This window comes from Natator depressus, chromosome 1 (assembly GCF_965152275.1).
Source record: "Natator depressus isolate rNatDep1 chromosome 1, rNatDep2.hap1, whole genome shotgun sequence".
Classification (NCBI taxonomy): domain Eukaryota; kingdom Metazoa; phylum Chordata; order Testudines; family Cheloniidae; genus Natator; species Natator depressus.
The window spans coordinates 226,803,591-226,817,961 of NC_134234.1; the positions used below are offsets into that span (position 1 = coordinate 226,803,591).

The window sequence follows — 14,371 nt, forward strand, 5'->3', positions numbered from 1 at the left end:
TTCTTTCCATTCAAAGTAAGGTATGAACCCATCCATGGAAAGGTCTTTTCAGAAATTAACCTCACTTTGGAATGGTTTTGTTTGGGGAAAAAAAATCTGAATGAATCTCAAATTTCTTGATACATTAATAAATACTCAGGCTCAGAACATGACAGGAAATACTCTGCTCTCTGAAAGTCCACTGGCTGAAGTGCAAAAATTTCAATAGATCTTTGGGATCAGTGGAATTTGTAACATATTCTCATCTTTGATTTTTCATTTCTCTGGTTAGGCCAAATCTTGCAATTCATCAGTAAATCTCGAGATAACATCCACGGAACAGCACCAAATTCTGCAACCTTAACTGAGGCTAAACTCCCATTTAGATTTCTATCCTTTTCGGGATCTTGCTCTGGTTGTGAGTTTCCAGCCAAATTTGCGCTTCTGGAAAATGTGACCAATATGTGCGATGTTATCAGTCATAAGCTTTTGTTCCAGCTATTCAATCCAGAATTGGCTTTCTAGTTCCAGGAAGGTGTAACTTTATATGAGAAGTACAAATGTTCAAGTGGTTGTCCCAAATCGTCCCAACAGGTTATCCAACATGTTTAACAGTCTGATCAAGAAAAGTAAATCTATCCATCCATCCATACAGTTTTTTGATTTGTATAACTCTTGCAGTTACAAAGACATTGTAACCGAGCCATACTAGAGAGGAAGGCTGGTCTTACAGTTATGACCTAGAACTGGGACTTAATCCTGAGTTTCTGTTTTTGGCTTTGCTACTGGCTTGTTGCACATTATTTAATCTCTGTCTGTTTCCTCACATGTAAAATGGGCACAATAATGCATTGTTTACTGTTCAGACACAGACAGCATGTGGATATTGGGATCTGTACCCTTTGATAGTTGTCAGGATAAAAGTCAAGCCATATGTTCCATTTGCAGCAGTCTACAGAAATCTGCAGAGTGCAATAAATTGAATTTGGCTCTAAGGCTTTCAAAGGCAAGCCGTCCTTTATGTTATGTGTTAATTACAATAAGATTGGGTCTGACCCAAAAACCCACAGAAGTCAATGCAAAGACTTCCACTGGTTTCAGTGGGCTTGGATCAGGCCCTGTATGAGCTGCTGTTATGCTTATACACCCTGTAGAGTACATTTCATTAGATGCATCCTGATAGTCTTTGGAGATTTAAGTGCTTAGTGAATGTCAACCAGTGTGGTAAAAAATAGGGATGGAGTCTGTTGGAGTTAGATTGTGTAAGATCCTTGGGGTAAGGTCCATGTCTTTCTCTGTCCATAGGATATTGAGCGTGTTGTTAGTGCTCAATAAACATCACAATTACAACAGAGTGAACCTAATTAAATAAAACAGGAATTGACATTTACTCAAAACTGTGATTACCTTAGCCTTTTTTTGAGATTCTAAATTGTAAAACTTTTTTGTTAACTACTATGTATCACTGTGTCTTTAGTTTCCACTGGAACTGGAAGCAGAATTATTGAAAATCTGTTCTTGTGGTATATTTAACTTTGCTCAGTCAAGTCTACATGTACTTATGTGAGAGCTGGTTCTGTTGAGAATTCTAGATCATAGTGGCTTTGTCAATCAGCTGTGGGCATCCTTCCTCTTAGCTATTTAACTGATCCAAACTCATAGCTGAACCAGTGCACATACTTGTCAGCAGATCCAGCCTAGTACTAGTTCCTTTTAACCACTGCAGGTTTTTATATTGATCCTTTCCTTTACAATTTTAAAATGAACAGAGGCTCTCACGGATCATCCAAGAGTAACTTCAGAGACAGACAGACTATCTAAGCTGAGACACTGGTGATACATTTGCATAAATTTGAAAATTGACATCTGTGGCAAGCAGTAGCTGCAATGTGGATTTAAGTCATAATTTACAAGTGCAGTACGGTTGTAGCAACATAGACTCTATGAAATGTTGTCTTATAGTACAATCACTCACTCCACTTTTGTTTCATCTCTTTCACAGAGGTGCTATCTCACCCATGAAGGTTGTTTACTGTGGATTATATGTAGTCATGAATTAGGATAGTTTATTTCCTTTTAGTACAGTGCCTTCACTTTATATTGGTCCTTTTTATATTACTGGCTTGCAGGGTATATGATGTCATATACATGAGTTTGGTTGGGTATTGTCAATGCTATAGATATTGATTTAAAGCTTTCCCTGCACCTTTTGTAACCGGAATTTCATCAAGGGTATAAATGGTGTTTTTGCCTCAAATAAAATCCAGATTTAAACTGCTTTAAGAACTAAAAATATCTCTCATGAACACATTAGCAAAGTGAATCTGATTTTTTTCCCCCTCTACTGTAGGGTTCTGGTTGTCCCTTTCCAGCTTGGCAGCACAGGAAAAGGTGTCTTATAGTCAGAGCCAGATTTTCAGTCTAGTCACTGTAATTGCAAACACTTACTTTTGTATGTGTCTATTTTATGTGCACAAAATACCCGACATGGAGTGTTTTTGTTTTTGGATCTGAACATGGCCAGTTCAATGCATAACTGTCTCTGTGTGTATGTACATTGGTCATTTGTGTGCATAACTTGGGGAGTGCAAATAAAACCATACAATTGAATGTGCTTGTCTTTAATGTTCTGGGCTGCATATACCAGGAAAGGATGGGTAACTGAGGAAATAAGGGGGTTCTTACATGCAGGAGCAGAGATGTTGTGGTATAGCATCATGGTTAGGTTATAAAGGCAATTTAGGGAGAGACACTCCAGGAACTAGCTTTGTGCTTGTTTCTCTCTCTTGGGTGTGTTTTGCTTTTATTTGATTTCATTTTACATGATTTTCAGAAGTGAGCAACCTGGATGGAGCATTGGAAGAGGTGGGTGACTTCAGCAGGACATTCCTATTAGACTAGAGGAGAAGAGTGATCAGAGAGGAAAAGTTTACAATAATAAAGGCAGAAGATGGCGGTGGTGCTAGTAACCGTTTTGGTATTGGGGTTGAAGAGGGATGGATGTGTTTTAGTAGTGGTGTTGAGGAAAAAACAGCCCTGGAGATTTTTTCTTCAGAGGAGACACATCTATTAATTCTTAGCAGTCCTTTGTAAAGGTTCTCCCACTGTTCTTAGCTAAGTATGTCAGTCTTAGAATGTTCTTTAGAGCTCTCTTTAGCCTTGATTACACACTTTCTAATACAAATTTCCCAAAGGTTACTGAGAGTTATTGCTAACATCAGGGTAGCACAGGGAGCCCATATATGGACAAGGGATAACATTTTCAAAAGCATTCCAAGTGACTTAAGAGCCTAAATCCAATTTTCAAAAGTGACTTAGGCACTTTCAATGAGATTTAGGCTCCTAAGTGCCAAAGTCACTTTTAAAAATTGAATTTAGGCTTCTAAGTCATTCAGGGTATGTCTTCACTGCAGTGTAAGCCCAGAGTTAGTGGGCCTCTAGTCAGCGGACCCTGCGTTAAAGAACCCAGAGCTTGAACATCTACGCTGATTGTCAATCACAGGTTAAGAATTTTCTAACCTGGGTTCAAACCCATTGCTCTGACATCCACACTGCGGTACACAGACTTGAATCCAACCAACCATATGCCAGACTTCCTGGCATTCTCCAGAAATGTTGCCACTCAAGCCCTTTGATCATGATGCAGTGTAGGAAAACTTGAGTGTTCACCCTGCACGCTAGAGGAATTTTGAACAGCCTGCCAACCAGTGGTGGATTAATGATTTTGCTGCCCCTAGGCCCTGAAATAATGGCTGCCCCCGCCAGCAGCTCCCCACCCCAGCTCAGCTCCGCTCCACCTCCACCTCCTCCCCTGAGCGCGCCACTGGGTCCTGCTTCTCCCCGCTCCCTGCCAGTGCTTGTGCGCGAAACAGGTTCGCGAAGGAGGGGGGAAGAGGGGGGAATGCGGCTTGCTCAGGAGAGGAAGCGGGGCTGGGGCGGGGATTTGGGAAAGGGGACCAATAGGGGCAGGGAGGGGGCAGGAAAGGGGGGTGGGGAAGGGGTGGAGTTGGGGCGGGGCAGGTGTGGAGCCCGCGAACCGGCGTCGGGGGAAGCAGGCTCTGGCTGCTACTATAAATTTGCCGCCCCTGCAATTTTGCCGCCCTAGGCCTAGGCCTTGTCAGCCTAGGCGTTAATACGCCGCTGCTGCCAACACAGCCACCCAAGCAATCATTTTGGTCTGTGTGCTGCCAGCAACATGGAGCAGGTGCCATTTGAAGAACTTTTCTTCCTTGCACTTTCACTCCTGTGCCAGGAAACGGGCAGACCTTCTGTGAGATGCTGGTGGACATTTCAGTAGAATTTTCTGACCAGCTGAAGGCACCTGACAGAGCTAATGATGGAGCATGAGGAGGAGGACACAGTCATAGCAAACTTGAACTGGCTGATGCTGCTCATGACAGTCATTGCAGCCACTGATGCCCTCTACACAGACTGGTGCTTCTGGAGCAGGGCCACAAGCACAGACTTGTGGGACCACATCATCCTGCAGACCTGAGGTGACCAGCAGGGCGTCCAGAACTTTCTCATGAAGAAAGCTACATTTCAGGAGCTTGGTGGGTGGCTTATCCCGACCCTCCAATGTAAAGACGCACATATGAAGGCAGCCTTGCCAGTCCAGAAGCGGGTTGCCATAACCACCTGGAAGCTGACCACCCCAGACTGCTACAAGTCCATTGACAAGCAGTTTGGAGTTGGAAAGTTGACTGTGGATAAAGTGGTGGCAGAGGTTTCTAAGGCAATCAGGTGTGTGGTTTACCCCAAAGTGGCCAGCATAACTGATATTCTTGAAGTAATTGCTGGCTTTGAGAGAATGGTGTTTCCTTTCTATGGGGGTGCTATTGATGGGACTCATGTCTATAGTTTGCTGTCCTCAATGAGCAAATGGGTACATAAACCACAAAGAGCACTTCCCCATTGTTATACAGGCCCTCAGGGACCACAGAGGCAGATTTATGAATGTCAGAATGGATTGTACTGGAAAAGTTCTTGATGCCAGAGTTTTTCACAGAGTGGGAGTCTACTTTCAGAGAGAGGCTGAGATACTATTCCCATCAAATGACATTGTCATGAATGGAGTTACTGTCCTCACCATTATTCTGGGGGGACCTCGCACTCCTCCTTTTGCCTTGGCTTATGAAACTGTACCCTGATATCAGAGGCCCTGGCAAAGGAAGGTTTAATTACACTCTCAGCAGGTGTAGAATGGTTGCCGAATGTGCATTTGGCAGATTGAAATCCCATTGGAGCATTAGTAGTAGCACTACGGGTGCAGGGGATGCTGCAGCACCCCCTGGCTTGAAGCGGTTTCCATCAGATACAGGGTTTACAGTCTGGTTCAATGGCTCTCAGCACCCCCGCTATAAAACTTGTTCCAGCACCCCTGCACTGGAGAGGTCTACAAACCCATTTGGATTCCAGTGTCATCAATGCTGTGCACATTACTAGGGCTTGCTGTGCTCTTCACAATCTTTGTGAAGCCAGAGGTGAGCCATTTCCCCCTGAATGGACCTATGAGGGACTGCCGAACTTGTACACTTCGTCAGAAAGTGCACCTACCACAGCTGGAGCTGGATGCAAGTGGGCAACAGAAGTCAGGGATGCTTTGTGCTCCCACACAATGGGCTAGCATGACCCAATGGAAGAGGGAGAATAGTACCTTTATGAATGTGATTGTGGAGGAGGAGGGGTTGACTTCTTGAGGGGGGAGTTGATTGCCATGCAATGTATTTATGAAAGACCTGACCAAATGCAGAGAGGGGTGTTTGGGTGACAGTACAGATTGATATAAGGAAGTGATGAAAGTATGGATTAATGTAGCTAACTGTATTGAGGAATGGTCTTTGCATACTAATTACCAGCTGTCCCTGATCATGTTTACCTTTATTGTGTGAAATACACACATTGTGTGATGTGGTGCAGTGATAGCAATAAACTTTCTTGATAAAATAAAAAGCTTTATGTATAAACACGTATTAGAAAAGTACAATATTCACCCATTGCCAGGCAGGCCAGCTGCCAGTACCACACCAACACACCAGTAACAACAAACCCTTAGAAAAGCACATGAACGAGGGCAAACAGTGAAACCATGTACAAGACAGAAACCCTCTAGTGTTTCATGTCCCCTGACCCCCTGTACTCTTTTCTCTTCCTTCCTTGTTTGCTATGCACTTGGCACCGCGGGATGGGGTGGAGGCATCCACAGTGGAGGACGTCAAAATGGAGGACTGCATGGGGTTCAGTGGCCCTGCCCAGCCACTCATAGGCCCTGATTGCATGGGCCACCCAGCCATGGAGTTGTCCAAGCTGTTTCTGAACTGCATCACAAGATACCGCAGAGGGTATTCAGGGCATGGTGTGGGTGAAGCAGGAGTTAGTACATTTGCAGTCATTGGTGGTAGCAGCCGCCCCCACAGTTTTCTGCTGCCCTCTGTCCTCTTCCCTTAGCCGCTGTTCCTGTTCCAAGAACTGTGAAGCAAGTGCCTGTTCCCCTGCTGAATCCCTGTCCTCAAGCAGCCAGCCTGAGGCTTGCCTCTCGCCATGCCTTTCCTCTACTCATAAGCCCTCTGCCTTTGGTACTGGGCCAGCTTGTTGGCCCTCTCCAGAACTTCAACCATAAGTTCCCCATGGCAACCCTTCCCCTTGGAATGGCTTGGGAAGGAACATTGGCCCAGGCTTCTGCTGCAGTGTGGTTGAGCTGTGGAAGAGCTTCTGTCAGTGGAGTTCGAATGGCCTGGAACAGGACAAGGCACAGAGGGTTATTGTCTCACATATCCCAGTGCGGGAGCACAGAAATATTAAAATGGAGCCAGAAACCTACCAGGCTACAGGGCGCTTCTGTCCCTTCCATCTCTGTTGCTAGTTCCGTGGCAGGCTGTTCCTCAGTGCAGGGGTCGGGCATCAAAAAGCTTCTCCAAGTATGGCCCAGAATGTCCTCCAGCTACTTCGGCAGCAAAGCTCTCCACTTCAGTGGCTGCTCTCGGTGCCTGCTGCTGGTTCCCATCAGTCCCCATGCTGAATTCTGGGGCAAATGGGTCACCATCCCAGCTGACTAAGTCATTGTGCACTGCTGTTTGACTCCATGCTTGGGGCAGTACCCAGCACCAAGTCAAACTCCTCATAAAATGGGCACAATATCAGCGAGTTGCCCAAGATGTGGTTCTGGTCCCTGGTTTTCCAGTATTTGGTCTTGAGCCACTTAATCCACTCCCTCAACTGATCACTGGGTCCAGTAAATTTCCAACTCTGTAAGACTCTTCAATGGTATGCATGGTCATTACTAAAATCCACTGTTTTAATTCTGGCCTCACACCAGAGATTAAAAAAAATCTGGCTGTGCTCCTGTGACCATGAAGCAGCGCACTTTGCAAAGGACTACTTCTGGTCAGTGTCCATTGCAAACACACCATGTTCTCCAAAAGTGTGTTTGCAGCTTAGCGGTCGGAATAAAACGGAAAGGCTAACTGCTGATTCAATGAGGTTGCTTCCATTTCCCTGGAGTCATTTGGCAATTCTTGGGATAGAGAGGACAAAGGAAGTTGGCCCATGGGGTTGTGGGATACTTTTGATGAACTTCCAGGACCTAAGTGTGGGGGTGCTGCATCTACACTGTAAGCAATAGGGCTTAAACCCCGGGTCCCGGCTTGACTCAGGCTTGAACCTCCCACTCTCACGGGGTGCTAGGTCCCTGGGTCCAAGCACAAGTCTGAGAGATTTGTCTATAGACAGAAAGGGGGGGTTGGACTCAAGCCTGAGTCTGAGCCTGGGTTATGTTGCAGTGTAGACTTACCCTTAGGTACTTTTGAAAGTGTTACACTAGACTCCTGTGGATAGTGCCATATTTAATACCATGTCAAGTTAAACCTGGTGACAGCATCAACTGGATTTACTCTGTTTTTTGTCTATGTTCGGGCTCTCAACAGTTGAGTCTCTGTGTAGCTGAACTTGTTTTAGCAACAATGGGAAACTTTCTAACTATTTTGCCTAGCGTAGTCAAAGCTACAGATTCCACCTCTGAGTTGAATTATAGTCAACCTTGCTAACACAAAAAATTTTAAGAATAGCTTCCATTTCATCAGAGGTTAGTAATTCATATTTGCCCATTTTGATAAAGTAACACAATATATACAGTGATGTCCAGAATTCTGGAACTTTCCCAAATACCTAGGTTGCACTTCAAGTTTTTGAACTGAATCATGTGGATATCAAAATTATTTTAGAGGTGGTATTTCAACATAAGGGACAAAATGGGCTACTGTACTTTTAGGATAAAGTCACAGCTCCTAAAATACCCATAGTTTGCTTTACAACTTCAGATATCTTTTTAGTCTGGTTTCTTAATTTGGTTTTACTAAATATTGATTTCAGTTCACTACTGTTTTGACAATACCAAAAATCAGTAGACTCCAAATTTGAATGTCATCATGAATAGTTTCTCCTGTATTAGGATTGTATATTCTTATAGCAAGTGCTAGTTAGCATTGTGGACAGAACTTCCCTGAACCCTTATTTAAGTTAATGATAAAGGCACATTCCAGTGGGGGTGGGGGGAGGAGGAAGCGGGAGCATTTGGATCAGCTCCAGAGTGTGAACTGTGTAAAAAGCATGGTGGGAAAGCCACTTGCCTATACCTGGCTAGCTAGCTAGAATGAAGTCCAGTGCAATGACAATGTAGTTCTAAGTGAGTTCATTGAGATTCAGGACATTTCCCATCACTTGGGGAGTTTTGCCTTTGGTTTTGTTTCCATTTTTGTGTGTCTCTGTGCTTCATGGCTTTAACCAGGGCTGGGACTGGAAAAACAAAAAGAAAAGCTGTTTTTCTCCTGGTATTTCCACTCTGGCCAAAATCAGGAAGCAGTGGAAATCGAGCAAGTCTATTCAAATGAGATTTCCAGCCTGACTTCTTTGACCAAAGAGGTTCTCATGTAGGTTTTGGATAATCGGACATTGGAGCTCAGTAGCTTTGTGCTCCCCTGAGGTGGTGTTGTGTAAGGTCAGTGGTTGGAGAGTAATAGCTACAATATGAAAATGATGGGCTAGCTTCTGCTCTCAGTTATGCTGGTATAATTCCACTGAAATCAATGGTGTTACTTCAGAATAAACAAGGTGCCACAAGGACACCTTGTTGTTTTTGCTGATACAGACTAACACGACTACCACTCTGAAACTAATGTAATGTAGATTCCAATAGAGGAGCCCACAAATTCACATCAGCCAGCCATTTTTGTTCAGTTATCTCCTATGCAACCTCAGTGGTCGCTAGCAATATACTTATCGCTAAACCTGCAATACCGGCCCTTAATATGATAACGATGTCTTTGCATTGAAGCAGTGTTACCGGTTTTGCTCTCTAATGTGGCTAGCATTTTACTTGCAACATAAAACCTATCAATGCCTCTCTCATAGGAGGCATATATGAATTAAAAACTGGGCTGCACAAATCTTTTTGTTAAGAAAGCCAATTCCACCCAAAACTTGCGTGGTTCATTCAAAGTGCAAATTTTGTTGAAAATTTTGCCTGAGTTCTCAAGCTTCTTGAGATAGCTCAGATCAGGTTGTTTTTTTTTGTGTGTGCAACCCCTCAAATCTTCCCTCAGGTGCCAGTGAGAGATTTTTTTTGTCTTGACATAAAACAAGCAAAATGCTTATTCTTAGATCCATAGATTTTAAGCCCAGAAGGTCTGTTATGATCATTTAGTCTGATCTCTCTGTATAAAAGAGGCTATGTAGGTCATCCAGTAATTCCTGCATCTAGCTCAACAATTTATGGATGGATTGAAGTTGTATGCCTACCCCTCGGGATATACAGAGGTCTTCCAGGGGATACTCAACTCATCTATATCAGTGTTTCTCAACCTGGGGATTGCGACCCCCCAGGAAGGTTGTGGGACAGGTTTAGGGGGCTCACAATTGCAGAGTTGGCATTTGGGGGTGGCAAACAGGGCAATTGCCGAGGGCCTCACGCCACAGGGGACCTGACAAAGCTAAGTTACAATCTTCAGCCTTGGGCAGTGGGGCTTGGGCTTCAGATAAGGCTCACAAGTGAAAAACAGGCTCAAGTATCACACTGAAATGTAAGTACCATATAAGTATAAAATAAATCAATTGGAATATATTGTAAAAATGAGAATGTAAGCAATTTTTCAGTAATAGTGTGCTGTGACACTTTTGTATTTTTATGTCTGATTTTGTAAGCAAGTATTTTTTAAGTGAGGTGAAACTTGGCGTATGCAAGACAAATCAGACTCCTGAAAGGGGTACAGTAGTCTGGAAAGGTTGAGAACCACTGGATAAAAACATATCTCTGTTTCACTTGTTTTGCTTTGTGTTGTTGGGTTCCTCTGGAAAGGGGTCACAATGTTATCAAAGCCTGACAAGCTAAGGATGGCTGAAATTCCAGAATCAACAGATTGAACTAACTGTATAGTTATCACAGAAAAAAGCCACATATTGGCCTTATAGGTGGAATAAGACTTGAGCTAAGAGAAGGTAAAGTAAGCTGTATACAGGGAGCACTTTGACTACTACAGTAGATACAATGAAAAATATACAGGTTTCATATAACTGACCATGCTCCTAGTTCGAGTTCCTGGTATATTCCACTCACTAAAGAATCATTGCTCTACCTAATCACATTTAATACCCTACTCGGGCACTGCAGTTGCTTAGGACTTTTGTTTATGAATAAACGTCCTGGGCACTGTTTATTCCAAGTGCATCAACCAGCTATTTGGGGACACAGGATGGAGTGGTTATAATGATGATGATTCTCATTACTGATCTGTTGGCATTTCTCAAAGCACAGTCAGAGACCAAAATGAGCCTGATCTCTATACTTTGCTGCCTTTGTTCAAGTTTTCAGAAAATGATTTAAATTCACTGGTCTTTCTCCCTTGGTGTTTTACCAACAGTTCTGGAGATATAAATTTCTATCCTCCAGCATGGTGAATTCCATTGACTAACAGTGAGTCCCTGAAAAAGACACTCCCTATCTTCAAAATGGGTAGAATTTATGGCTCCAGTACTAATTTTATATAGTTCTTCTTGTACATGGAAGTGAAATAGTCCTCTAACCTGTTGGTAGAACTGAATAGTGTCACTTGAATTCCTTGAGAGAAGAAGGCAAAAAAGATCTGTTCTCTCTGTTAATTTTTCTAGTTTAGCTGTCTATGGAATCACATTAGCTTTATTAATAATGTAATACAAATAAATAAAACCTAGAATCGGACCTAAGTAGCATGCATGCATACAGTAACAGAGAGATCCTATCCAAATAGCTTAGACTCAAAATATACAAGACAGACAAAGGATGGGGGAAAGGAAGTACTATTATACCCAATTTAGAGAAGGGGAACTGAAGCACAGGGATTAAATGACTTGCCCAAGGTCATGCAGGAAGTCTGTGGCAGAACCAGGAATGGAACCCACATCCCCTGAGTCCCAGTACAGTGTTTTGACCCCAGGACCATCTCCCCTTCTTACTATAAATTCAAAATAACAGAGCACTTCAAAACGGCGGTTCAGTTCACATGGAATCTCAACCCCAGTTTTGGTAGATAGGGCACTTAATATTGAATCAATGCCATAAAATAGTACTGTGTGGTAGTGTAATATGTATGGATGATTCATAAAGTGTCCTTGCTGGGCAAATTCCAGCTTTCCCACCTAAATTCATCCCCGTGCTGTTCAGTTTCTGAGGGAATATAGTTATTCCTCAAGCCCCTCCTAAAAAGTGTTCTCATGAAACAGAATGGCTGCTACATTGTACCCACAAGATGGCTGAAATTCAGTCCTAGCCAATCCCTTACATATACATTCCATAATGCACTATGAGATCTCAGTTGGGTAAAAGATGTAACATAAATGTATGATATAATATTCATATATGTATATTCAATGTTACATATTTAGCAGGGAGAATATTTCTGTATGCTGACACCCATAGTCCATGTTAAACAGAATTCTTGGTTATCTTTTAATGAAAATTGCCTTTTCTCCCCTGTGTTTTAGACATTGATGAGTGTGAAAATGACTTCTACAATGGGGGTTGTGTCCATGAATGCATCAACATTCCAGGCAACTACAGGTGTACATGCTATGATGGGTTCATGTTGGCTCATGACGGTCACAACTGTCTTGGTAAGTAATTACTGTGATGAAGATGAGTGACTCAGTTTGTGCATTTTACATGTTAAGTTGTGGTTAGCAAGCCATATTTTCTCTCTGAGTTCTGTAGTCAGGCATATATTATCAGTTAAGACCTCATCCAAATCCCACTGAAATAGACTGGAATCTTTCCATTGAGTCCAATGGGCTTTGGAGTAAGCCCTTAATATGTTCATTGAGCCTGAGAATGACAAGCTTTGCTTCTCCTAGCCCTCAATCCATTCAAATCTAATTTGTCCATCCCTAATATGTATTCAAAAAGCCACTGCCACACACTTACGCTGAATGTTATTTTTTTCTTCAGAAAAGTTACCTGTCTTCATTTTCCTCCCTTTTTTTAGAGAACTCTCCCTCTCTGTTGCCTCCAACTCCTACCATTCGAGCACTAGGCAACCCATTGTCATATGTCTTAAAGTCTGGCTCATTGTTTTCAATGCAGTAGCAGGGTATCAGTATGCGGTGTACATTAGCAGGACCACATGACTGACCTTTCATGTGATTTAAAAAGAAAATGAAACTCCTAGGGGACTAGAAGAATTAATAATAATCAAGCAATACTATTACTGGTAGATACTTGGCCAGGGACTAATCCAGTTCTTGACTGTCAAAGCTACAAGTCTGGTGAGAGTACAGGATTCCTGGGGTGTAGAACAGTGCAGTGTTACAATTATAACTATGTTACCAGTGTTTAAATTGGAGACTGGCATAAGCTGCCAGGTGTGTATGCAGGTTCACATCTGGATTTCAAACACCCCAAGGTTCAGGGGTGTTTGGATCCAAGATTTTGGTTCATACCCATTTCTGATTTTCAAACAGGTTTGGGAATGAAGATGTATATTCCTATATTCTGTAAATTAAAGACATGTATATATGACATTTAGTGCCATTACCTACATTTATAACTCCTACTGTAAGTCCCCCATCCCTACCTTCATGATAGGTCTTTGTGCTGAATCCTAGCGTCCATGCTTCCTCCTTCCATTCAGTTGTGCATGTACAAGTACATGTGCACATGCATGTACAATCTGCAATAGACTGAGTTGTTCAAAAATCCCAGGCACAAATTCCAGTGACCAGTGTTTTGACACAGACGAAACATCATTATGGGGTAGTATGTGTAAAATCGTATGGTAGGTAGTAGGCACTGACTGGTACAGCTGACATTTTAGGCTGGTTAAAGCTGAAAACTCTGTTTACATAGTGAAAATTGGGAGATCAGGTAATGAATAACAAATAATATTGTCCAGTAGTGTCACTCAGCACTCAGTGAGGCTGTGGAACAACTAGAATTTTTGGGTAGGTGTTCCTTCATATTGCAGCTCATATATTTCCCACATTGTTCATTTTCACACTGGAATGATGTTTGTTCAGATGGGTTGTACATCCAGCCTATTAACAGCTTTTTGACTTGAGCTTCCAAATTTTGTCTGTCATAAAAACAAACAGAAATTTAAAAGGCTCTGAACAGACTAATGTATAAATATAGCGCTAGACTTTCCCTCCATTCCTCACAGTATTCTAAAAGTCTGTCGGTAAATTTAGGTTAAAGCTTTCTGGGCCAGATCATGCCCTCCTGGATTAATATGTTTCAAATAGAGATGGTCAAATTAATAATTATATGAGAACATGGGTGTTTCGTCTATAAAGAACAGTCATTTATTTAAAAAAACTATTCATACTAATGTTCATGAATATCTAATAAAACAGGGCACAAACCATGTTCAAATAGCACAATCAGTTGGCATTCAAATGAATGTGTGTGGAAATGTGTATGTGATTATTGATTTTTTTTTGGTTTGTTTGTTTTGCAGTATTCGACCAGTTTTATTTTCAGCTCAATTTCAGAGTGATCTTCTCGATGGTGGGGGCTGGGCGTGGTGTGCTAACAAACAGAAGACAAGGGGCATGAACTGATAAACACACATTCATTTGATCTGTGGGGTTTATCTGAAGGTCTCCATCAATCCATACAGTTACTGTTATCTTGCCCTGTGATCATGGCTCTCCCTTGCCTGAGCCAAAACCCCCATCTGGAGGGTCTTCAGAGCACACAACGAAACTCTGTTGGCTGTGCAGATGTTCAAATTTCTGGTGGTTTTCTCAATTGACTTTAGGTCAGCCACATGTTTTGGAGGGCATGACCCACAATAATATAGAACACTGTACTGAAACTCATGAAGTTTCCTAGAGTAGCGTCATGCCTCCTATAAGAGGGCATGGTCCTCCC

The 14,371-nt window shown here is 42.6% G+C and overlaps 1 protein-coding gene across 4 annotated transcripts in view; it reads left to right on the top strand.

Moving 5' to 3' along the window:
• Positions 1-14,371, top strand: part of SCUBE1 (signal peptide, CUB domain and EGF like domain containing 1) — a 295,284-nt gene that overhangs the window by 36,454 nt on the left and 244,459 nt on the right. For all 4 annotated transcript variants that reach the window (XM_074936783.1, XM_074936793.1, XM_074936801.1 and 1 more), the window contains exon 3: positions 11,989-12,117. In XM_074936783.1, coding sequence (XP_074792884.1) covers positions 11,989-12,117 — 129 coding nt within the window. The remainder of the gene's footprint in view (positions 1-11,988; positions 12,118-14,371) is intronic.